The sequence below is a fragment of the Lissotriton vulgaris genome, chromosome 6 (assembly GCF_964263255.1).
Source record: "Lissotriton vulgaris chromosome 6, aLisVul1.2, whole genome shotgun sequence".
Classification (NCBI taxonomy): Eukaryota; Metazoa; Chordata; class Amphibia; order Caudata; family Salamandridae; genus Lissotriton; species Lissotriton vulgaris.
The window spans coordinates 650589611-650613834 of NC_141694.1; the positions used below are offsets into that span (position 1 = coordinate 650589611).

Genomic DNA, 24224 nt, shown 5'->3' on the forward strand with positions numbered 1-24224 from the left:
CGGTCCTCCACACAGGCTGCCCCTTTGAGAGGATCTTCTGTTGCAGCAGCAGAGGAGGGTACTCCACCCGAACTTGTCAACTCTACGCTTTCTTGGGTGGAGATGGAGCAGTGGCAGTTGATAGCTTTCATCCTTCCTCCCGAAGTCTGTGATGTCATTTTGGCAGCCATTCGTCCCTCTACCAAGACCATGTACACTTACTGGTGGCAGAAATTTATAAAATATTGTACAGAAAGGTCTATTGACCCTCTTTCTGCTCCCCTTCTATTTTGACCCTTGCCCAGCAGGGCTCTGCTCTGAGCACTCTTAAAGGGTACCTTTCAGCCTTGTCTGCCTTCTTAAGGCTGCCAGACCAACCCTCTTTATTTAAATCCCCTGTTGTAAACAGATGTTCGAGGCATATGCGCTGCAGATCACACACTATGCACAGATCGCTATCTGGTGTTAGGCCCGGATGTTTGTAGTTTGTTATTTTCTTGGAACAAGTCTTTGGCAGTCACAAGATAGGTGACTCCTCCTTTGGACAATAGTGTGCATGGGCATCGACTCCATCCTCAGATTTTTTTTTCCGCCATCGGGCTCGGATGTGTTCAGCGCACTCCCGTTCAGTATCGTTATCGTTCTACCTTTCGATGCGCAATCCTTTACCCTTTCATCAGTGTTGAATTCGACCGTGTTTCCCATTCAATGCTCATCTCTACAAACTTGAATTCTTCAGTTCCAGTCGGCGACACATGCCTTCGGGCCTATATGCGCCATCAGGCCCTTTGGCTCATGGAAAGGACTCCTTTAAAAAAGTGTCCTCAATGTGGATCCAAGTTTCCACACGCCGATCTTCATGAGGTGTGTAACCTCTGCCTTTCACCAGAGTACGAGGCCAAAGACTGTCCAGCTTGTGCCTTGTTCCGCTCCACGAAGACAATACGGGATCGTCGGGCTCGAAGAAGCATGGCTCGATCCTCAACATCAATACCAAACGATCTCTTTGAAGAAGGCATCAATGTACCAGAGCAGGAGCACATCGAAGAGGGCAACATTAGCGCCTCCAAAGCAGACTACTCCAACGTCGAAGACATCACTCCAGGACAGTAGGTCGTAAGTACTGACATCGACCCCTTCCCCCCACCCATCCATAAAAAGGCTTCGATAACACCTTCACCTTTGTGCCTAGTTGCACACCTGGACAAAACTTCCTAGGCCCCGCCTTCGGGCCCAGCAAAGAAGTCAACACATAAGCCTTCAAGCCAGCCTACCATCGGTACCAAAACCCCAGCCCCCTCGACCACAAAAGACAAACCCAAAGAGAAACCACTGTCTTCGTCCGCACAGAAGCCTGGTTCCACATCGGCGCACTCTGCACCAAAATCACTGACACTGAACCTTCGGATCCCAAAAAGTCATCGGAACCAAGGAAACACCCGTTCCGAAGACCACTGGCACTGAACCTTCAGATCCGACAAAATCATTGAAAACAACCGGTTCCGAAGACCGCTGGCCCAGAACCTTCGGATCTAATAAAATCATTGGGACCAAATAAACAACCGGTTCCAAAGACCCCAATTAAACCAATGGAACCCAAAAAAACTCCTGATTCCAAACCTAAGGAACATAAAACAACTCCAAAACTTGTGCCACACAAACACTTGGACCCGAAAAAATCAGCACTGAAGCAACATACTTCAGAGGAGGAGATTTTTTGACGTGATCCAAACAACTCTTGAAATAGACCCAAAGACAGGTCACCTTCTAGTTAGTCCTTCCAACAAAAGGAAAATGGACAAACCTGCACCAGCTCCACTCCCTTTAAAGAAAAAAGACATTGCCACTTCTCCTTTAAGGATTCCTTCTCCACACCACATCTCTCCCATCCCATCTCCAGTACCCTCACATTCTCCTCCACCTCAGGATGATGACACCTCTGGGGAGGAAGGGAATGATGAATCTTTAGGGGAACCTAGTCGTCCTTATGTCCTAAATGACGCATGGGACAATTATGGCACACCAGATGTTCCTGACACACCACAAGATGATATCTACCAATCTAGACCATCCCCTCCAGAGGACACTATAGGTTTCACTCCGCTTATACACAGAGCTGCAGAATACCACAGTGTGAATTTGCACACAGACCCTATAGAAGATGATTTCCTCATGGACACTTTTGCACCATCTCAAAGGTCCACTTCCATTCTCCCAATGTTAAAAGGTGTAATCAAACGCTCTCCTGAAGTCTTTAAAGATCCTGTAAGGGCTAGAGTCATTAACCTCAGAGTGGAAAAGAAATACAAGTCTGCCCCAGCTGACCCTGTTTACATTAAAGGACAGGTTCCCTTAGATACCTTGGTATTCTCCAACGCTTGGAAAAGGGCTAACTCCTATACCTCATGTGATGCTCCAACTCCTGATAAGGAGTCAAAACTGTTGGACGCATCTGGTAAAAGAACAGCGTCCCAAGCAGCCAACATATGGTGAATTGCCAACACACAGGCCTTACTGGCTAGGTACAATAGGGCACACTATGACGAACTAGAGACCCTACCACAACACCTTCCAGATCAAAATAAAACAAGGGCCAATAATCTCATCCAGGAAGGAAAACTTATAACCAATACCTCCATTCCATGTGCTCTGGATGCTGTAGACACAGCCTCCCGAGCTATTAATACCAGTGTTCTTTGGCGCAGACATGCCTGGCTACGTATTTCAGGGTTGAAACCCGAGGTTCAAACTGCCTTACTCAACCAACCCTTTAACCAGGAACATTTATTTGGGCCTACTGTAGATTCAACTTTAGAAGATGACGAAAGACACAGATACTGCCAAATCAACGGGAGCTTTGCAATCGCAAGCTCCCAGAAGTTCCTTTTGTCGCTCTTATAGGGTGCCTCTAGAGGCTTTACCACTGATAACTCCTCCACCTCCTATAAGACTCCCACACAAACCACCTCCACCAGAGGTTATTACAGAGGAGGCTACAGGGGCAATAATAGCAAAGGTAGAAGCAAAACTACCAATACTCGCACTGCCTCCACCTCCAAACAATGACTTCCCATCACTCCCCCCGGACCATTATACTCTGTTCGGGGAAGATTGCTACAGTTCCTACCTATCTGGAACACCATCATCACGTACAGGTGGGTGAGGCAAATCAACTAATCTGGTTATTTCCTGGAGCTCACTTCAACTCCCCTAAACATACCACCAAAACAGCATCCAATGTCAACAGAGCATTTAACGCTTCTAAAACAATAGGTGCTTTCACTCCTACAAAAACATGCAATAGAACCGGTTTCCCTGCAACATTAAAACGCAGGAGTTTACTCCCTGTATATTCTCATTCCAAAAAAGGATGGAACCCTGAGACCTATCTTGGACCCTCAGACCTTCAAACCTATACATACAATCAGACCATTTTCATATGGTCACACTTCAACAGGTCCTTCCTCTACTCAAACAAGGCGATTTCCTTGCCACCTTAGATCTTAGCACCATCGCTGCTGATGGTTTTCCCCTCCTGTGCTGCATTCCATGATTTACCATTGTTCATGACGAGCTCAGCTAGTCATCAGCACAGCTCAATCTTGCCTCATGACGAGCTCAGCTCGTCATGAGCATCGAAGGGGTTAAGGATGCCTACTTCCACATTCCCATTCACCCTGCTCACAAGAAATCTCTTCGATTTGTAGTGGACGGTCAGCATCACCAGTTCAAGGTTCTCCCATTCGGAGTCACCACAGCACCCAGAGTCTTCACAAAATTTCTAGCAGTGGTAGCAGCCCACTTAAGAAGACAGCAAATTCACGTCTTCCCATACTTGGACGACTGGCTCATAAAAGCCAAGTCACGTACTCAGTGTGTACATTACACACACACCACAATCCAACTACTTCACGACATAGGGTTTACAATAAACCTCCCAAAGTCTCACCTCCAAAAATTCAATGAATATATGATTTTTTTTTTAAATGGAAAGAAGGACAATAGAACAAAGAATCTCGTAAATGTAGGGTGGCAGGGAAGAAAGAAAGAAAGACTGGTAAACATGCAGCTGTTTGGTCAAATTCTTTTAAAATTGTGCTTCAAAAGCATCATGTTTCACTATTTTCTGCTCGGTAGAGGGCGGAATAATTCTCAAAGACCTGCAAAGAAATGGTCAGGGTCTGTCAGTTTGTTCGCATGTTTACTGTCATGTGGTTCAAAGTGGGGGTCATTTAATGTATCTGGCTACTCCCTTGGGGCACACTTCCTGTTGTGTGGGCAGTTCAGGCAGAGGCTGTGTGACTCAGCCTCCTTTGTTGGTCAACACTGTTTCTGTGGCATGCGCTGTACAGGCCTTCGCATTCGGGGAGCAGCAGTTGTATCCCAGCCGAACTTGGGAGTTGCTAACTTTTCAGTGGTTTACAATTGATATTCCGGGTACCAACAATTGGTACCTATTGTACAAATTAGCAATTTAGAAGAGACACCCACAACATGCCCCTTCCAAGTTACAAACTGAAAAAAACAGAACATTTCCTGGGAGTTTGTAAAAGTTGACTCACTTTTAAAATGGTTTTTGTATATAAGAAATTCCTATTTTGCAATCATAAACACTACAATATAACAATTGCAGTGTTTGCAATCTCAAAATAGGTTAGTACTCTGGCTCTTACGTCTGTGCGTTGAATTCACCTTATGCTCGTCTCGAACACCAACGTAGTGGGTGTAAAAAACAAAGGTCAGAGAACCAAGTGGCACCATAGACACCCCCTTCATGTCTCATCTGGAGGAAGCACCAGATTGAGACTCATAAAACCATCTGGTGCAGGAGAGCTGGTTTAACTTTTCCAGATCCAGTTTGTGCCTGGAGGTGAGTCTGATGCTTAGGAATCTGTAGGTAAATAGAGTATCACCAGAAAGATGTTTGCTGAAGGTAATTGTTTTCTTACTTTTGCAGTTCCTGGAGTCATCTGCAAACATGTTTATTGCAGCTCAACAGTTGTCTCAAAACAGCAGTCCAGGTCAGTCTCTTTACTTTTTACTCTAAGGCATGAAGTCTGTGTACTTTTCAGTATTTTTGGTAGTTGCTATGTTTTTACTCGTAAGGCACAAACAAGAATGTCTGTGTACAGAGTTTCTTACACATGGTCTATTTTTCTCTTTATGTACAACCTGTTTTGTGCTATTTCTTATGTAGCATCACATTTATCACTGCAATGCACTATTAAAAGTCTCTTTGGAGAGGTTAGGGATGGAATGAACATTGAGTGCAAGATTCCACCCTGGCACCCATCCTCACACACAAATGGAGAATTTGTGAAGTGTCCACCACTTCTTTGGAGGACTTTAGTCTCTAGGGCCCTCATGTGGGCATCCTTGACAAGCACTCATTTCACATCTATAACTGTCAGATGCCAAGAGGCGATTCTTCTCACTGTACTCATTTAGACTCTCCTCTTAACAAAGAAGTAATTTAGGACTGCGTGTTGTACTGGAAGTAAGATTAGGGACTGGGTGCTATGCAAAATACTGCTCCTTGTTTTTGGGCAAATTAGCTGCCCAGATCCAGGGGTAAAGTATATGATATCAATGAGGGCTATTGCGAAAGACAGACAACCAAGTTAAGATCTTCTTCAGAACTGGTGTCTGGGTAATAAATGAACTGTTGACGGTAATGGAAATAGTTTACTCAAAGATCCTCTTTCGAGTATTTAGAGAGGTGCAAGTGTCTGTAAATATATAGGAGAAGCAGGAAGAAATAGTGCACTCATAAGCACTGTGATAAGTTGGCCTGATATATGATGCTCACTAGTTCTAGTGATCACCTTGTATCAGTCCAAACAACCATTATGGTGATTTATTGTAAGTCAACCTTATAGACCAGCTATCCTAATGGTAGCATGGACAAAGCAGTCTTAGGCTAAACTCTTTTGGCATGTGAAGCCAGCTGTTTTACCACACATAACCCCTTGAATACCAGATGAAAGGACACCACACAGGTTGTTATGAACATAAACAAGATATTTATTAATAACATACACCTCTGAACTCTTTATGAGATCAGAGGGCTAAGCACATGACAAGACTCTTAGGAAAAATACGTTTAAGTTGCACGTATTACAATGGTGCCCTAGGGGCACGTCAAACCATATACTAAGTAAGTGGGTTAAGAAAGTTGATAAAAGGAATGGAGCTGTCCAGAGGCTGTAGGATCGCTGGAACTACACTACCCTAACCTTAGGTAAGTAATAGGAGGTCCACGGGACGCGTGTGCAGAGTGTGAACTCACACGTGAGATGCGTAACAGTCAATGGGCAGTACAATTTACGAAAAAGGTGAGTACGGACAGTTCTGACTAGTTGGGACTAAAACGACTGGAAATCTGGACACTAGGATAGTTGATCTACCCTTGAGCACCGAAATGCTCTCGTAGAGACAATGTTCACAGTCACTAGCCATGACTGGAGTGGAACCAGGAAGGAACCGGATGCTGTTGTCGCGATCAGGTGAAGAGTAGACGCTTGACTCTGCAGCCACGTGGACCAGGAGGTGTCTTCGACGACCAGGATGGAGGCACGAGCTGTCCCACGTAGACTCTCGCTGTCCCACGCAGGCTCTCGCTGTCGGCGGTGTTGGTTCCGGATCCGGCGTCAACAGGCCTTGGCAAAGGCAACCCACGCAGTGAGTGGAAAAGGCATCTGGTGCGGACCAGGAGGGTCCGGGTGCTTCTCCTTTGCAGGGAAGCAAGGGCCAGTCCGGAGCAACCAGACCAGCAGCGTGGATTTCAAGGATCGTCGTCTAGGAGGCCACAAGCCATCCGGCAAGTGACCAGACAACGCGTCGAGCAGCAATCAAGCAAAGGGCCCCACGCAGATCTCGTGGATGCTGGAGGGCTGATCTTCTGTGCAGGAGCTGCTCGGGGCTGGGGCTTCTCAATTCCCAAAGCACTTCGTCGAGGATGCCTCTGAAGTCGTGTTGGAAGCGAAGTGCAGTTTCTTCAAGGTGGCCGGTCCCACGTGTCTCGTCGCACCCACGGATCTCAGCTGTGCTTTAGATGTGAGTTGAGGTCGGAGAGGTCTGGAAGTCCGGGTCTCGTCGGGCTCTGAAGTCTGGATCCACCAGGGAAGACGACAAAGTGAACCGCTGGTACGCTTGATGGTGCCTGCTTGTGCGGGGTGGTCACGCCTTGGCCACAAGGGAGATTTCTTCAGTCTTCTGTGGAGCAGAACGTCGAAGTCCAGAGTTTCTTCTTGTAGATTCAATTCAGGATAATCTAATTTGGAATGGGACCAGCTCCGACCTTTATTCTCCTACAGGGGGCTGTACTGCGACTAGGTCCTTCCCATGGGTGGGACCAGGAAGGGGGGTGGTTACACCCCCTATCCTTTGTCAGGTTTTGCGCCAGAGCTGGGGCTGGAGTGTCCCAGCAACTGGTTTGAACCGGGGTATGCACAGGAACACCTTGTGTGCCCCAGGCATGTCTCATTCCTTTCAGGCCTGTCCTACCCAATACACAAAATCCTGTCTGGGGTGGTGCTAGCACCTCCCAAGGCAGGAAACCCTTTGTCCAGGCCTCCCTCGCAGGAGGGACTCCCAGCAGCAGGAGGTCAGACTTGTGTCTGTGGTGGCAGCATCCATTTTGTTATGCTGAGGCTCGAGTTAACTTTAACCGGGGTTCACAGTTACATACATGTCGTGTCCCTCTAAAAGGGTGGTATGCTACCTCCGTCGCCAGAATTGGCGAGGGGGTAGTATTCCAATTCGTATGACACCTTATTCGACATGTTTTGATAATGTTATGCCAAAGTTAGCAGTAACCGCGAGGATTATAATGCACTCAAGAGTATATGGTATAGCGTTATCATGGAAACAGCTAAAGGACTTGGTTCCGAAAGCTGCAGACAGGCTCAGCTCATGCCAGAGCACTATCTCACATAATTCCAAGCACTCTGCCTCCAGGATTGTTAAGGCCTGCCATAGGAGTGACTTATAGGAGTATATATGTCCATTTTAGGTTTAGCTATAGGTATACTATATCTAAAGCAAAGGGTGATTACACCACCTTGCCCCAGCTGATTGATCAGCCAGTTGTGTCAGATTTTGATGGCCAGCCAGAGGTAGCCTAATACATGCTGCAGCTCCTGGTAGGCCTTGGGTTCACTTATGCCCTGGGTACCTATGGTACACTGTACAAGGACTTACAAGAGTGACCCAATACCAATTGGTAAATGCACCTAAAGTACATGGAGTCCATTTTAACAGAGAGAGCAGGAAGCCTGGGGTCCTGGATAGCAGGATCCCAGGCCAACTATGTCGAAAACCAGCAAAACACTAGGCAAAAAGTTGGAGGCAACCATCGTCCGATATCCACCTTCCTACAAGCACACTCTAAATTGAGACATGGAGTACACAATGCTTTGCATGCATCTTTCAAGAACCCTTAATGTTTTTTACATTTATATTAATTTAGATGTACTTTACTTAATTCTATGAATTCAAGATTGTTTTGGGGCATTCTGGCTGCCCCTTAAAATTGTCTGTATGCGCACAGCAAGGTAAGACTACTGGCACGTATTTTACATTCTTTTCACATTAATAAAAGTGCCATTAAATGTGAAACGTATCATGTTAATTATCTCCGCCCTACATAGGCATGGGTGTGGATAGTGCATGTAATACATGACACTTTATAGTCCATAGGGAGCAAAGAAATATAGGCAAAACATTTTTTTCACCGTTGTCCGTGAACATCTATTTTTTTTTCTGCATTCTCAAAGTGGATCCAAAACTTCACTCCCAACTTTGTGTCAGAGACGAGCACTCCCCAGCATGACATGCCTTTAGTGCTTGGGTTCCGATCAGAATGTGAAGTTGTGTAATAAATGCTCCCTCATGCACCTAAAAATGATCGAAGAGCCAGAGGCGAAACTCTACGTTGCCAAACATAACTGTCCAACCACTCAAAACCAGGTGAGAACACTATCAATCAATCAGTATTTGTAAAGAGCTGCTAATGACACATGCGGGTCTCCAGTCGAGATTCCAGGTCTTGAGTCCCTTTCTGAATTCTGCCAGTGGGGGTGCTGTCCAGAGGTGGAGGGGAAGGCCGTTCCATGACTTAGCAGTGAAGTAGGAGGAGCGGCCTCCACTTTGACTTCAGTGGATGCGCTGTGTCTGTACGAGGGAGGCGGAGTGAAGGTCTCTGGATGTTTGGTAGAAGTTCAGGCGATGGTTGATGTATGCTGGTACTAGGTCGTGGAGGGCTTTGTAGGCATGTGTCTATATCTTGAATTGGCATCTTTTCTGGATGGAGAGCCAGTGGAGGTACTTAAGGCAACAATCTATGGGTCATACCCTATAAGTGCCTTCCAAATCTGATCTGGTCTCGCCGTTAGCACAGACACACCCTGAACTTCCCCTGCCATCACCAACCCCACAGCAAACTGTGGCCTTCACAGAGGCCAGGATGTAGCTTTTTTAGATGCTTGTGGCTCCCTCTGACCTGCAGTTGGGCCACAAGGAGCTGCCATGGGCTCCAGTTGGACTGCCACTGGCAGGCCCTCCCTTAGCACCGACTGACTCCAAGGGCACCATGCCGTAGTCCAGTATTGTAATGGTTATTGCTTTCTCTCCAGCCCCATGGTCCACACCAGTTTCTGCTAAGCTGGCAGCAGCCCAGGACTCTATCCCGGCTTGGGTATACAACCCCGAGTGATTGTCTGTTCACACCAGGCCTTTGACATGCTAAGGCACAACCAAACGCTAATCCTATACCTAAGCCTCAACACCAGTACCATCAGAGGCTAGAGGCTTTATTTGTATCTGACTAACTAAGTTCAGGTAATGCAAAATGTTCCTCAAGACACTGATAAGGAGATGGACAACCTGCTCCCCCCTCACCTTAAATATGGTGGGCTACACCTAGATTTATAAAATTCCAGTGGCCGGATACATCCCAGAGACTGAACTTGACTCACCACCAGTGGAAAAAGTGCTTATTTCACAGTAGTTGTACAAATAGCAACAGAGGTTACTTGATTTACAGTTTCTTCTGTTGAAACCAAAGCAAACGTGGTAACTCAGAACCTTCAACCAGATCCAATTGCCATTATTTTGTCTGCCAGCTGTGCTCGGGCAGGTTTTTACGACTAGTGTTACTCCTAATGGTTTCTAACCAATCCGCTTGATGAGATTTAAAACATATTGATGCCTTCAGAAAAAGATGTTTATTTTCAGCCAGTTTGACCTTAAGGTCCTTGATCACGGGCTGCCTTCAGGCATACACTCCCAATTTTTATGGGATATGGCCAGGAAAATCTTGCCACCTTCCCAGATTACCACATGGCCTCAATGACTCAAATGATACATGGTGGCCAGTGTAGGAGAGTAGGGTCTGCAATCCTATGATCACCCAGATTTTTTGCTTTTGTTTCACTGGTTTACGACTTTCTCTGGCTGTGGGCCTGCTAATCAGACCCACAGCCTGGCTGTTCTCTTTCTAAATTACGATATGTACCCTAGGTGCATTTACCAATTGGTACTGGGCCACCTTATCAGACCCCGTAACGCAGGGCATAGGTGTACCCAGGGCCGCCAGGGGCTGCAGCATGTATTATGCCACCCCTGGCTGGCCTCTTAAATTTGACACAACTGGCTGCACGACAGCTGGGGCGAAGACGTGTAACCACCCTTCGCTTTAGGTATAGTAGCCCTATATCTAACCATACACTGGACACCCGAGTCCCTATCAGTCACTCCTATGGCAGGCCTTATCAATCCTGAAGGCAGAGTGCGTGGGCTCGTGTGAGCTAGGTTCAGGCCCGAGCCGAGCCCGGCTGCAGCTTGCGGAATCAAGACCCAATAGCTGTTCCATGATAACGCGTACCATATCGGTAACTCCGGTATCGCGTTATCAAAGCATGTCGAGTAAGGTGTCATACGAATCGGGGTGCTGCCCTCTCACCAATTCTGGCGATGAGGTTAGTATCCCACCCTTCTAGAGGGACACGACATGTACGTAACTGTGAACCCCGGTTAAAGTTAACTGAAGCCTCAGCTCCACAAAATGGATGCTGCCACCACAGACACAAGTCTGACCTCCTGCTGCTGGGAGTCCTTCCAGCGAGGAGCACATGGACAAAGGGTTTCCTGTCGAGGGCGCTGTTCGCACCGTCCCAGACAGGGTTTGTGTATTCTGGGTAGGTAGGGCTTTGGCGAGAAGGTGACTGCGGAGTGGCACCCCGGTGCTCACTACGCATCTGCCGGTTAGAACCAGTTCCAGGGGCGACAGCCCTGGCCTGGGGAAAGCCCGGCAGGGGAGAGGGGCGTAACTACCCCCCTTCCTGGTCCCACCCTTAGGGCAGGACCTAGTCATGTACCCACCCCTTTCTTTAGGATAAAGACCGGAGCGGGGACCCTTCCAAATTAGATCATCTTTGAATCAAGAACTACTTTCTACGAAAGGACACTCAAGACTCTTCTCAAGATTTCTCCCTTGTGGCTAAGGAGTAGTCACCCTGCATCAGCGGGCACCAACTAAGAACTCTGCGGTTTGCTGCAAGTCCTTCCTCAAGGATCCGACGGCCCAGCTCGACGAGAATCGGCTTCCCTGGCACCTCTGACCTCTACCCACGTCATCAGCTCAGCTGTGATCTGTGGGTGCGACGAGACCTCGAGGGACCGGCCATCATCAGAACCTGCACGCTCTTAAAAACCAGCACGACCATCGAGGTAACTCTCTGGTGAGTGCTCTGGGGTCCGAGAAGCCCCGACCCTGAGCCGCTCTAGCACCGAAGTGCAGTCTCCCAGCATCTCCACGATCTGCGTGGGGCCCTTCTGCTCGCTGCTCAGCACGTTGTCTGGTCACTCGCCGCTGGCTTGTGCCCTTCTGTGACGACATCCGAGAATCATCACTGCTGGTCTGGTTGCTCCAGACTGGCCCTTGCTTCCATCTTTGCGAGAAGCACCCCGGACCCTCCTGGTCCACTCAAGACGCCATCTTAGGCCCACCCCGTGGCCCTGAGATCTGCCAAGGCTTGTTGCCCCATCCTGGGCCCAGCGACGCCGACAGCATCATCCTTCGTGGGACAGCTCGCACCTCCACCGTGGTCGCCGACAACGCCTCCTGGTCCGTGAGACTGCAGAGCCTAGCGTCGCCCACTCACCTAGTCGAGGTGACGGCCAACCGGTGCCTTCCTGGTACCCTCTGACTACTGGCTAGTAGTACGAACTTGGTCCCCTCTGCTTTCAGGTTTCATCAATCTCCGATCCAGGCTTGGATCTCTACGAACTATTCAGCACTGGTCGCCGGCCAGCAACTCCTTTCTTCCGGCTCCTGGCTCGTCAGCGAAGACCCCGACGCCTGTAAGACTTGTGCAGCCGCAGCCCTCGTGGCTAGGTAACTCGGCATTTCGGTGCCTGCATAGCCTCCTTACTCTAGGGTCCCGAGTCCCTCGCTTCCGACTTGCCTTATCGGGTCCGCCCGAGACCTTAACCTTTCCGTGTCCTCGGACACTTGTTTTAATTGTGCACTTGAAGTATTTGCTAAAGAGATTTGGTTTGTGCTTAGTACCCTGTCCTCATAAAGAGTACAGGGCTGTTGTGATTCTTAATAAATATCCTGTTTATTTTCATAACACTTGTGTGGTGTCCTTTCACTGGGTGTTCAAGGGGTACACGTGTGGTAAACAGCTGGCTTAACACGCCCTCTCGAGTCTTTAGCCTTAGACTGCTCGTATCCACGCTACTAGGATAGCTGGTCTATAGGTTGACTTACAACCAAACACCATAAGGGTCGTTGGAACGATACATAGCGGTCGCTAGAATAGCGAACGTTGCATATCGGGCCAACTTCTCACAGCCAGGATGCAACAAAGTATATCTTGCGTGTTCATTTGAATTCCATAGACTATTTGGGCAGAGCTGTTGGCACCACTGTAGTGCTTAGAAAGCACACATGGTTGCAGTCAGCTGGCTCTTAAGGGGATGTCTGGGCATCCCTTATGGACATGCCCTTTATCAGCTCCAGATTGTTTTGGGAGAAGGCCTATTCAGCACTCCGAACAATTTAATGACAGCCAAACCAAATCATGATCCATGGGACTTTAGTTTCCTAGCAAGCAACAACAGTACAAGAGGTTTAGGATTTATTCCAGAGGGCTACAGACCACACCAGTCCTCCCAACCTGTGCTGCAGCAAAGTCCTTTTGGGACAGAGATTGTAGCAGCAGCTAAGGCCATTTGCACCAGTTGGGATATCTATCCTCGTCTTCCACTGCTACACAGGCTGCTGATGCCCTTTCGTTGCCCTCACGGGCCCATTATTAGCCAATATGGGACAGGAAACTATCTCCCCTCCTCCAGCTGGAGACTAATCACATTTGACCCATGGGTCTTAAACATAATTCAAAGGGGCTACACCTTGCCTTTCACCCCCCCCTGTCAACATATGTTCCCCCACCCTCGTTAGAGGACCATTATGTTGAAGGGTACTATTTGCAATACTTCCTCGTACTGAAGAAGGAGAACCTAAGTTCTATACAGTGCTTCCTCTGAAAGTTTAAGATGCTCCTCTTGCCCCAGTTTCTTTCAGCACAGGGCCCAGTAGACTATATGATGTCCCTGAACTCACAGGATATCTTCTTTCATATACCAGTCCTCCTGTGTCAAAGGCATTATCTGTGGTTCACGGTTGCTATGGATGTGACCTGGTCAACAGAGGTCTTCCTGCAGGGACTCCTTGGTCCACGAAGATGATGCGGGGGTCCTGGACACAGGTTTCGGTGTCTCACGAGGTCCTATCCCGTCTAGCCGAAATCTAGTTGCCACTGGATTGCCAGTTGTCTGGTGTTGCGAACACACCCAAAATCTTTTCAGAGCTGTAGCTTGTCTTCTGGGCAACCAAGCTGCACTCCTATGACTCTCCCGGGTCATACAGACTTTGTGGCAACTTTTGAGTGTCCAGTTCTGGCACCTGGTGCTGCACGACTGCAGTAAGCAGGGATCTGGGTTACCACTTGCCCTTAGCAGGCAGCTGCTGTGCCCCTGTGCTGCAATAGGAGATCAGTTGACTGAGCCGTGGAGTGTCTCTGCTTTGGATGGGCTCTGGACACAGTTCCTTTCCTTTGCTAGCCACCAGATGCAGCAAGAGCAGTCCACATTGGTGCAGCCTCTCCTCGCTGGGTACTTGGGACAGCAGGACTGTCTTTAACAGTCCTCCTTCCAGTCCAGATGCAGTCTGGGTGCCACGGGTGCCCTATTTATGTACAGAAAATGCCTTCAGGATCGGATGCTTTAGGTAGCCAATGAGATACCTGGTTTTGTCATCCTCCTCATGAACACTTCCTGGGAAGTGTGGCACCTGGCTATCCCAGGTTGCACCATTATGCCCACTCCCAAGTTGGCAGAACCCCTCTTCTGTCGTCCAGAGCTGCCTAGCCCAAACCAGAGGTGTGGCTACCAAGGGGGTTACACGTCTCTGAACAACTGATTTGACAAAAGATTTCTCCTCTCCTTTTCTGGTGCCAGTTAATCTGCTTAAAAGATGGGGCTCTCCCAAGTGGGGTGCCAACTTTGGTTTCACCTTTAAAGAGTGAGCATACCTGAAAGATCATGGTGTAACCCTACACTCGCCATCAAGGCTACCAAGTCTTTCCACAGTATAAAATACAGTTTTGTGTTTTTACTGTTGAAACACCTACAATACATGTACTGTCCATGAAATATGCTGGACCCTGCCTTAGGGCTCGGTAGGCCTGTCATAGGGGTGACTTACACGTTTCAGGTGGGTGGTGGACTTTGCCATGACTTTTACATGGCAAAGTCGAACTGACAGTTCGAAACTGACCTTCCAGTCTGCGATGACTTCAGGGTGGCACAACCAGTGCTGCAAATCCTTGGAGTTGGGGGGTCTCATCTGCTAACAGGGCCTGGGTACCACATACTAGGGACTTGCCAGAAAGTTAGTCTATGCCAGTGGGGTAAAGCCAATGTAACATACTTTTTTTATGATCCTGGCACTGGCGGGGAGGTCTGGTTAGCATGCCTCACTGCTCTCATTATTGAAAAAACAGCTGTCAACTGGAAAACCTAGGAGTGGCTACAAAAAAGAGAGTTTTCCTTACATCAACCCTTGTGCGTTGGAGTGCCCAAAGAGATTCTCCCTCTGGGATGCCTTTTTCCTTGACTGAGACTCAGGACTCCTCTGTCTTTCTGCCCCTGCCTCTCCAGCCTAAAATACTGAAAAAGATCAAGAAAGATCGGGCCCAAGTTCTCCTAATCTGAAAGAAACACGTTAGTGTTAGATTCCTTACCTTAGAATATCCCCAGGCGTCAGTCTGGATCCGGAAACTTTTGCGTAGCAGTACCCCTGCGCGTCGGTAGGCGTCGTCTGCAGGCGTCCCCTGCGGCTCCGCGTCCGTCGTTGGCGTCGTGCGCCGTGATGACGTCGCTGGAGTATATAGACGCCGCCTCCGCGCGCTGACGTCAGTTCTTCTTTTTTCCGCGCCAGTAAGCGCAGATCCGAAGAGCAGTACTCCGGTCTTTTGACCAACTTTGTTTAACTTCTAATCTCTTTTTGGTGCCTGGTAGGATGCCCGGTTTCAAGAATTGTGACGGTTGTGACCGCACGATGTCGGTCACGGACCATCACCGACTCTGTCTCCGGTGCCTGGGCCCCGACCACGACGTGGACGCCTGCGTCGACTGCCGGGCTCTCACTAGCAAGGCTAGACGGGAGCGGTCCCGCAAGCTGCTTGAGCTCCGGGTGTCGGCCCCGCGTCGGGAGCGGTCCCGGTCCGGCCGGAGGTCCAGGGAGCGTTCGAGGGAGCGGTCGCGGAGCCGCGCCGAGCGCTCCGGAAGTCGTCACCACTCGTCGGGCTCTTCAGGTAAGAAACACAAGAAGTCGGGGCGACGTCATCGTGCCCCCGACTCCCCCCGACGCTCTCGCGACGCGGCCGGGGGTTCGGGTGACCCCAACCCCGCGGCTCCGCGAGAGTCGCCGGCGCGGCCTGCTCCATACCCTCCGGTCCCTGGGCAAGGTGCGACGCCTGAGGAGATTGAGGCGTTCCTCATGGCCATGAGGTCGCTCACTTCTCCGACGGGGCTTCCGGCGCCTTCGGGCCCGGTGAACCCGTCTGGGGGCCCTGGCGGCTCGGGTGTCCCTGGCTCGACGCCATCGGGTGCTCCGGGCCCGGGGTCGACGCCGGGTGGTCTGCCGGCCGCCCCGGCGCCGATCCCATCGGGGTTACCCCCGACGCCGCCCCCGCGCGGCGCCGATTCTCCTGCGCCGGCTCCGGCCGGCGCCGGGGGTCCGGCTCCGGGCGGCGCCGTCCCCATTCCTTCCCCGACTCCGCACGCGGAGTCGAACCGACGTCGCTAGACGCCGGGCTCGACGCCGATGGGGCCTGTGAACCCCGAGGAGCCGGTCTACATCGTTGACTCAGAGTATGGAGATGATGAAGAGTACGGAGAAGGTTGGGAGGGGTCTGAGGACCCTCTGTCACGTGAGTGCCAGTATGACCCGGACTGGACAGGTGATTTGGGGGACGCCAGTGGTCTGGACGACTCTCCTAACCCTGGCTTTTTCTCTCCTCCTTCCGTGGCGTCGGAGGAGGGAGCTGCATATTCAGTGGTGCTGATGAGGGCTGCCAAGGCCTTACACCTTGAGCTCCCCATCGCGGCCGTGAGGCCTAACATCCTCACCGGGGTCTTCAAACCGCAGTCATGCCCACAGGAGCCACTGCTGCCGTTTAACGAAGCCTTGTCAGACGTTCTGTTGGGCACGTGGTCCAGGCCCGCTTCAGGTTCGCCTGTTGATCGGAACGTGGCCAGACGCCACCGCCCTTGTCCGGACGACCCCAAATTCCTGTCCACCCATCCCACCCCCGAGAGTCTGGTGATCCAGGCCTCTACCTCCCAGACCGCATTCCCGTCGGCCCCCCCCGATCGGGAATCCAAGAGGTATGACCAGTATGGCAAGAAGGTCTTCTCGTCCCTGAGTTTGGGACTGCGGTCTTGCAACACCGCTTGCCTCTTGGGCCGCTACACCCACTCTGTGTGGGATACGGTCGCGGACCTGCTGCCTGAATGCCCCATGGAGGTGAGGGCAAAACTCGGCAAGGCTGTGGCTGAGGGCCGAGACGCAGCTAAATATTCTATACGGTGTGGTCTTGATACGACCGACTCGCTAGGCAGAGCTATGTCAACGACGGTGGCGATTCGTCGCCACGTCTGGCTGAGATCCGCCAACTTCTCGGCAGATGTCCAGTCTGCATTGATGGACATGTCGTTCGATGGCTGTCGCCTGTTTGGCGACAAGGCGGACCACGCGCTGGAATGCTTCAAGGACTCCAGGGTCACGGCCAAGTCCTTGGGTCTCTCGACCCAGCGCCAGCAGACGGGTTCGTTTCGCTCCTTTCGTGGCCAAGGAAGGGGCGTCCCCACACGTGCTGCCAGCCACGCGCCGCAACAATCCTTTCAACGCGGTGGCCGCCGTGGAAACCGCCGAGGCGGCGGTCGGGGACAACGGCGGGGTCAGGCCACACCTCCCCCGCAGCATCTGCCTCAAAGTCCTCCTAGTCCATGCTTTCGGCACCATGTGACGCCGGTGGGTGGCAGGGTTCGCCATCACCACGCTCACTGGCGCACAATTACATCGGACAGGTGGGTGCTGCAAATCGTCCGAAGGGGCTACTCCCTCCCCTTCAAGACCACTCCTCCAGCCATGCCACCGCAGAACCACCGTGTGTCGGGGGACCACTTGACGCTTCTGCAGGAGGAAGTTACGGCCCTCTTGGCCAAAGGGGCCATCAAGCTCGTTCGTGGGCCAGAAGTAGGGCGTGGTTGCTATTCCCACTACTTTCTGGTACCCAAGAAGGACAAGGGGGGCCTACGTCCTATCTTGGATCTACGGAACGTCAATGGCTTCCTCCGGAAGGAGAAGTTCAAGATGTTGACATTGGCTCAGGTCTTGGCTGCTCTAGACCCACAAGACTGGATGGTAGCGTTGGACTTGCAGGATGCGTATTTTCACATCCCCGTCCTGCCGGCCCACCGGCGTTACCTGCGGTTCACGGTAGGCCAGGAGCACTTTCAGTTTATCGTGCTCCCCTTCGGCCTTACCAGCGCCTCACGGGTGTTCACAAAGTTGATGGTGGTGGTCGCAGCCCATCTGCGCAGGTTAGGCGTTTCAGTCTTCCCCTACCTAGACGACTGGTTGTTGAAGGCGGGCTCGCCCCAGACAGTCGTCCACCACCTACAGATGACGGCAGACCTCTTGCACGACCTGGGGTTCTCCATCAATGTGCCGAAATCACACCTGTGTCCCTCTCAAAAGCTCCTTTTCATCGGAGCAGTTCTGGACTCGGCGCAGTTTCGGGTTTATCCTCCGGAACGGCGGGTCCGGGATATACAGGCTTTGATTCCCATCTTTCAGCCGCTATCCCGGGTTTCGGTCAGGTTGACGCTGCGGCTGCTGGGGCTGATGGCCTCCTGCATCCTTCTGGTGCATCACGCCCGGTGGCGGATGCGGGCTCTGCAGTGGGACCTGAAGTTTCAGTGGGCCCAGCATCAGGGCAACTTGTCCGACCACGTCTTGATCTCGGAGGGCACTGCGAGACAACTGCAGTGGTGGCTTACGGACCGCGATTGGGTCAGAGGCAGATCCCTCTCCCTTCCCCAACCGGAGCACGTTGTCGTGACTGACGCGTCCCTCCAGGGCTGGGGTGGCCACTTGGGAGAGGCAGAGATCAGAGGCATCTGGTCTCCGGCGGAGTTCCGGCTCCATTTCAACCTGTTGGAGCTGCGGGCGATTCGTCTAGCACTGAAGGCATTCCTCCCCTTAGTCAACGGGAGTGTAGTGCAGGTGTTCACCGACAACACCACCGCCATGTGGTACTGCAACAAACAGGGCGGAGTGGGGTCGTGGACCCTTTGCCAGGAGGCTCTGCGCCTCTGGCAGTGGCTGGAACGTCAGGGCGTGACCTTGACGGTTCAACACCTGGCAGGTTCCCTGAACGCCAGGGCGGACGAACTCAGCCGTCGGTGCTCGATGGATCACGAATGGCGTCTGAACCCGGACGTGGCGCAAGGCCTCTTTCTGCGATGGGGAGAGCCTTGGTTAGATCTATTCGCCACAGAAGAGAACGCGCAATGTCATCAGTTCTGCGCGTTGGAGTTTCCAAGACGGCACTCGCACGGCGACGCCTTTCGGCGCGAGTGGAGTTGCGGTCTGTTATACGCCTTTCCGCCTATACCACTTCTGCCCAGAGTGCTGAAGAAGATCAGGCGCGACCGGGCCCAAGTTATCCTTGTGGCTCCGGACTGGGCTCGAAGGTACTGGTATCCCGAGCTACTCAGCATGTCAGTCGGTCCCCCGATCCGCCTGCCCCTTCAGGAGGACCTTCTGTCGCAGCAGCAGGGGACGGTCCTCCACCCGAACCTGTCCAGTCTCCACCTCCATGCTTGGAGATTGAGCGGCGCCAGTTGAGGCCATTTGACTTGCCTCCTGAAGTCTGTGATGTAATTCTGGCAGCCAGGCGTCCCTCCACAAAGTCGGTATACGCCTGTCGGTGGAACAGATTTGTGGCATGGTGCACAGCAAAGGCTGTGGATCCTCTTTCTGCCCCTCTTTCCGAGGTTCTTCTGTTTCTTCTCTCTCTTGCCCAGCAGGGCTCTGCTCTGGGCACGATCAAGGGCTACCTTTCGGCCTTTCTAAGGCTTCCTGATCAGCCTTCTTTGTTCAAGTCCCCAATTGTAACGAGATTCTTGAAGGGCATCACACACATGTATCCACCTGTTCCGTTTGTGATGCCTCAGTGGGACTTGAACCTGGTTCTAACCTTTTTGATGTGTGCTCCCTTTGACCCCCTTCATTCTTGTCCTCTCCGTCTCCTGACTTTAAAGACGGCTTTCCTGGTTGCCATTACCTCTGCCAGGAGAGTGAGTGAGCTCCAGGCTCTTTCTGTCCAACCTCCTTTCCTGGCCATTCATCCAGACAAGGTGGTTCTCAGAACTAGACCGTCTTTCCTGCCCAAAGTAGTTTCTGCTTTTCACATCGGGCAGTCCATTACCCTCCCCTCCTTCTTCCCGCCTCCGCATCCTTCGAAGGATGAAGAGCGGCTCCACCGTCTGGACCCAAAACGTGCGCTTTCATTTTATATGGATCGCACACGCCAGTTCCGGGTGGATGACCAACTATTTGTTGGCTACGTGGGTGCGAAGAAGGGACGGGCGGTGTGTAAACGTACCATCTCTCGGTGGGTCGTTCTGTGCATCAAAGCGTGCTACTCTTTGGCTCGGAAGGAGCCCCCTGTTGGGCTGAGGGCCCATTCCACTCGGGCCACGGCGGCTACTACTGCCCTGGGCCGGGGAGTCCCTTTGCAGGACATTTGCCAAGCGGCTACGTGGGCCTCGCTGCACACCTTTGCGAGGCACTACTGCCTGGACAGTCAAGTCCGGAGGGATGGCTTCTTTGGCCGTTCTGTCCTCCAGGACTTTCTGGTGTAGGAATGTATTGGTTCGCAGACCCACCACCGGTTTTGGTATTGCTGGGGTATCTATTCTAAGGTAAGGAATCTAACACTAACGTGTTTCTTTCAGATGAACAAGTTACTTACCTTCGGTAACGATATATCTGTAAGAAACATTAGTTAGTGTTAGATTCCTTACCGAACCCACCCATCCTCCCCGTTCTGCAAACTGATACCTAGGGTTAAGGACATCCCTTTCAGGGCCCTAGTTTCAAATGGCACCAGTGTTGGTTCTCACATGGCTCTGCGTTTTCTGGCGCGGAAAAGCTGTGTACAAAGAACTGACATCTGAAAGAAACACGTTAGTGTTAGATTCCTTACCTTAGAATATCCCCAGGCGTCAGTCTGGATCCGGAAACTTTTGCGTAGCAGTACCCCTGCGCGTCGGTAGGCGTCGTCTGCAGGCGTCCCCTGCGGCTCCGCGTCCGTCGTCGGCGTCGTGCGCCGTGATGACGTCGCTGGAGTACATAGACGCCGCCTCCGCGCGCTGACGTCAGTTCTTCTTTTTTCCGCGCCAGTGGACGCAGATCTGAAGAGCAGCACTCCGGTCTTTGACCAAGTTTTTCGATTGTTTTTTTTCCTCTACTGTGCCTGATAGGATGCCTGGGTTTAAGAATTGCGATGACTGTGAGCGCACGATGTCGGTCACAGACCATCACCGCCTCTGCCTCCGGTGTCTGGGCCCTGACCACGACGTGGACTCCTGCGTCGACTGCCGGGCCCTTACCAACAAGGCTAGGCGGGAGCGGTCCCGCAAGCTACTGGAGCTCCGGGTGTCGGCCCCACGTCGGGACCGGGAGCGGTCCCGGTCCGGCCGGAGGTCGAGAGAGCGTTCGAGGGAGCGGTCGCGGAGCCGCGCCGGGCGCTCCGGAAGTCGACACCACTCGTCAGGCTCGTCAGGTAAGAAGCACAAGATGTCGGGGCGTCGTCATCGTACCCCCGACTCCCCCCGACGCTCGCGCGATGCGGCCGGGGGCTCGGGTGACCCCAACCCCGCGGCTCCGCGAGAGTCGCCGGCGCGGCCTGCCTCATACCCTCCGGTCCCTGGGCATGGCGCGACGCCTGAGGAGATCGAGGCGTTCCTCATGGCCATGAGGGCGCTCGCTTCTCCGACGGGGCCTACGGCGCCTTCGGGCCCAGTGCTACCGTCTGGGGGCCCTAGCGGTTCGGGTGTCCCTGCCTCGGCGCCGTCGGGTGCTCCGGCCCCGGCGCCGCCGACGGCTCCGACCCCGGCGCCGCAGGGGCCTTCGGGATCGGCGCCGGCTGGTCTTCCGGCCTCCCCGGCGCCGTTGCCATCGGGGTTACCCCCGACGCCGCCCCCGCGCGGCGCCGGTTCTCCGCTGCCGGTTCCGGCCGGCGGTGGGGTTCCGACGCCGGCTCCGGGCGGCGCCGTCCCCTTACCTTCTCCGACGCCGGACGCGGCGCCGGACGGGCGTCGCTCGACGCCGGTCCCGGCGCCGATGGGGCCCATGAACCCCGAGGAGCCGGTCTTCATCATTGACTCCGAATACGGAGAGGATGAGGAGTACGGTGAAGGTTGGGAGGGGTCCGAGGACCCTCTGGCTCGCGAGTGCCAGTATGACCCGGACTGGACAGGTGACTTGGGGGATGCCAGTGGTTTGGACGACTCTCCTAACCCTGGTTTGATCTCTCCTCCAACCGTGGCATCGGTGGAGGGAGCTGCCTATTCTGTGGTGCTGATGAGGGCTGCCAAGGCCTTACACCTTGAGCTCCCCGTCGCGGCCGTGAGGCCTAACATCCTCACCGAGGTCTTCAAACCGCAGTCATGCCCACTGGAGCCACTGCTGCCGTTTAATGAAGCCTTGTCTGACGTTCTGTTGGGCACGTGGTCCAGGCCCGCTTCAGGTGCGCCTGTTGATCGGAACGTGGCCAGGCGCCACCGTCCTTGTCCGGACGACCCCAAGTACCTGTCTACCCACCCCACTCCTGAGAGTCTGGTGATCCAGGCCTCGACCTCCCAGTCCGCATTCCCGTCGGCCCCGCCCGACCGGGAATCCAAGAGGTATGACCAGTTTGGCAAAAAGGTCTTCTCGTCCATTAGTTTGGGCCTGCGGTCTTGCAACACCGCCTGCCTCTTGGGCCGCTACACCCACTCTGTGTGGGATACGGTCGCGGAGCTGCTGCCAGAATGCCCCATGGAGGTGCGGGCAAAGCTCGGTCAGGCTGTGGCTGAGGGCCGAGATGCAGCGAAATATTCAATTCGGTGTGGTCTTGATACGACCGACTCGCTGGGCAGAGCTATGTCTACGACGGTGGCGATTCGTCGCCACGCCTGGCTGAGATCCGCCAATTTTTCAGCTGATGTCCAGAATACCCTGATGGACATGCCGTTTGATGGCTGTCACCTGTTCGGTGACAAAGCGGACCACGCGCTGGAACGCTTCAAGGACTCCAGGGTCACGGCCAAGTCCTTGGGTCTCTCGACCCAGCGTCAGCAACAGGGTTCGTTTTGTCCCTTTCGTGGCCAAGGAAGGGGCGCCCCCACACGTGCTGCCAGCCACGCGCCGCAACAATCCTTCCAACGCGGTGGCGGCCGTGGAAACCGCCGTGGTGGCGGTCGGGGACAACGGCGGGGTCAGACCACACCTTCCCCCGCAGCATCTACCCCAAAATCCTCCTAGTCCGTGCTTTCGGCCCCATGTGACGCCAGTGGGTGGCAGGGTTCGCCATCACCACGCTCACTGGCGCACGATCACTTCGGACAGGTGGGTGCTGCAAATCGTCCGAAGGGGCTACTCCCTCCCCTTCGAGACCTCTCCTCCAGCCATGCCACCGCAGAACCACCGTGTGTCGGGGGACCACTTGACACTTCTGCAGGAGGAAGTTACGGCCCTCTTGGCCAAGGGGGCCATCGAGCGCGTTCCTGGGCCAGAAGTAGGGCGTGGTTGTTATTCCCACTACTTTCTGGTGCCCAAGAAGGACAAGGGGGGCCTACGTCCTATCTTGGATCTAAGGAACGTCAACGGCTTCCTCCGGAAGGAGAAGTTCAAGATGTTGACGTTAGCTCAGGTCTTGGCTGCTCTAGACCCACAAGACTGGATGGTAGCGTTGGACTTGCAGGACGCCTATTTTCACATCCCCGTCCTGCCGGCCCACCGGCGTTACCTGCGGTTCACGGTAGGCCAGGAGCATTTTCAGTTTATCGTGCTTCCCTTCGGCCTTACCAGCGCCCCACGGGTGTTCACAAAGGTGATGGCGGTGGTCGCAGCCCATCTGCGCAGGTGTGGGGTTTCAGTCTTCCCCTACCTAGACGACTGGTTGTTGAAGGCGGGCTCGCCCCAGACAGTCGTCCACCACCTTCAGATGACGGCAGACCTCTTGCACGACCTGGGGTTCTCCATCAATGTGCCGAAATCACACCTGTGTCCCTCTCAAAAGCTCCTTTTCATCGGAGCGGTTCTGGACTCGGCGCAGTTTCGGGTTTATCCTCCGGAACGGCGGGTTCGGGATATTCAGGCTTTGATTCCCATCTTTCAGCCGCTATCCCGGGTTTCGGTCAGGTTGACGCTGCGGCTGCTGGGACTGATGGCTTCCTGCATCCTTCTGGTGCATCACGCTCGGTGGCGGATGCGGGCTCTGCAGTGGGACCTGAAGTTTCAGTGGGCCCAGCATCAGGGCAACTTGTCCGACCACGCCTTGATCTCGGAGGGCACTGCGAGACAACTGCAGTGGTGGCTTACGGACCGCGATTGGGTC

At 53.0% G+C, this 24224-nt stretch overlaps 1 protein-coding gene across 1 annotated transcript in view; it reads left to right on the forward strand.

Annotated features, from left to right (window-relative positions):
* Positions 1 to 24224, forward strand: part of MDN1 (midasin AAA ATPase 1) — a 2142100-nt gene that overhangs the window by 2085972 nt on the left and 31904 nt on the right. The window contains exon 100 of the mRNA XM_086926648.1: positions 4937 to 5000. Within this exon, the coding sequence (XP_086782774.1) occupies positions 4937 to 5000 (64 nt within the window). The remainder of the gene's footprint in view (positions 1 to 4936; positions 5001 to 24224) is intronic.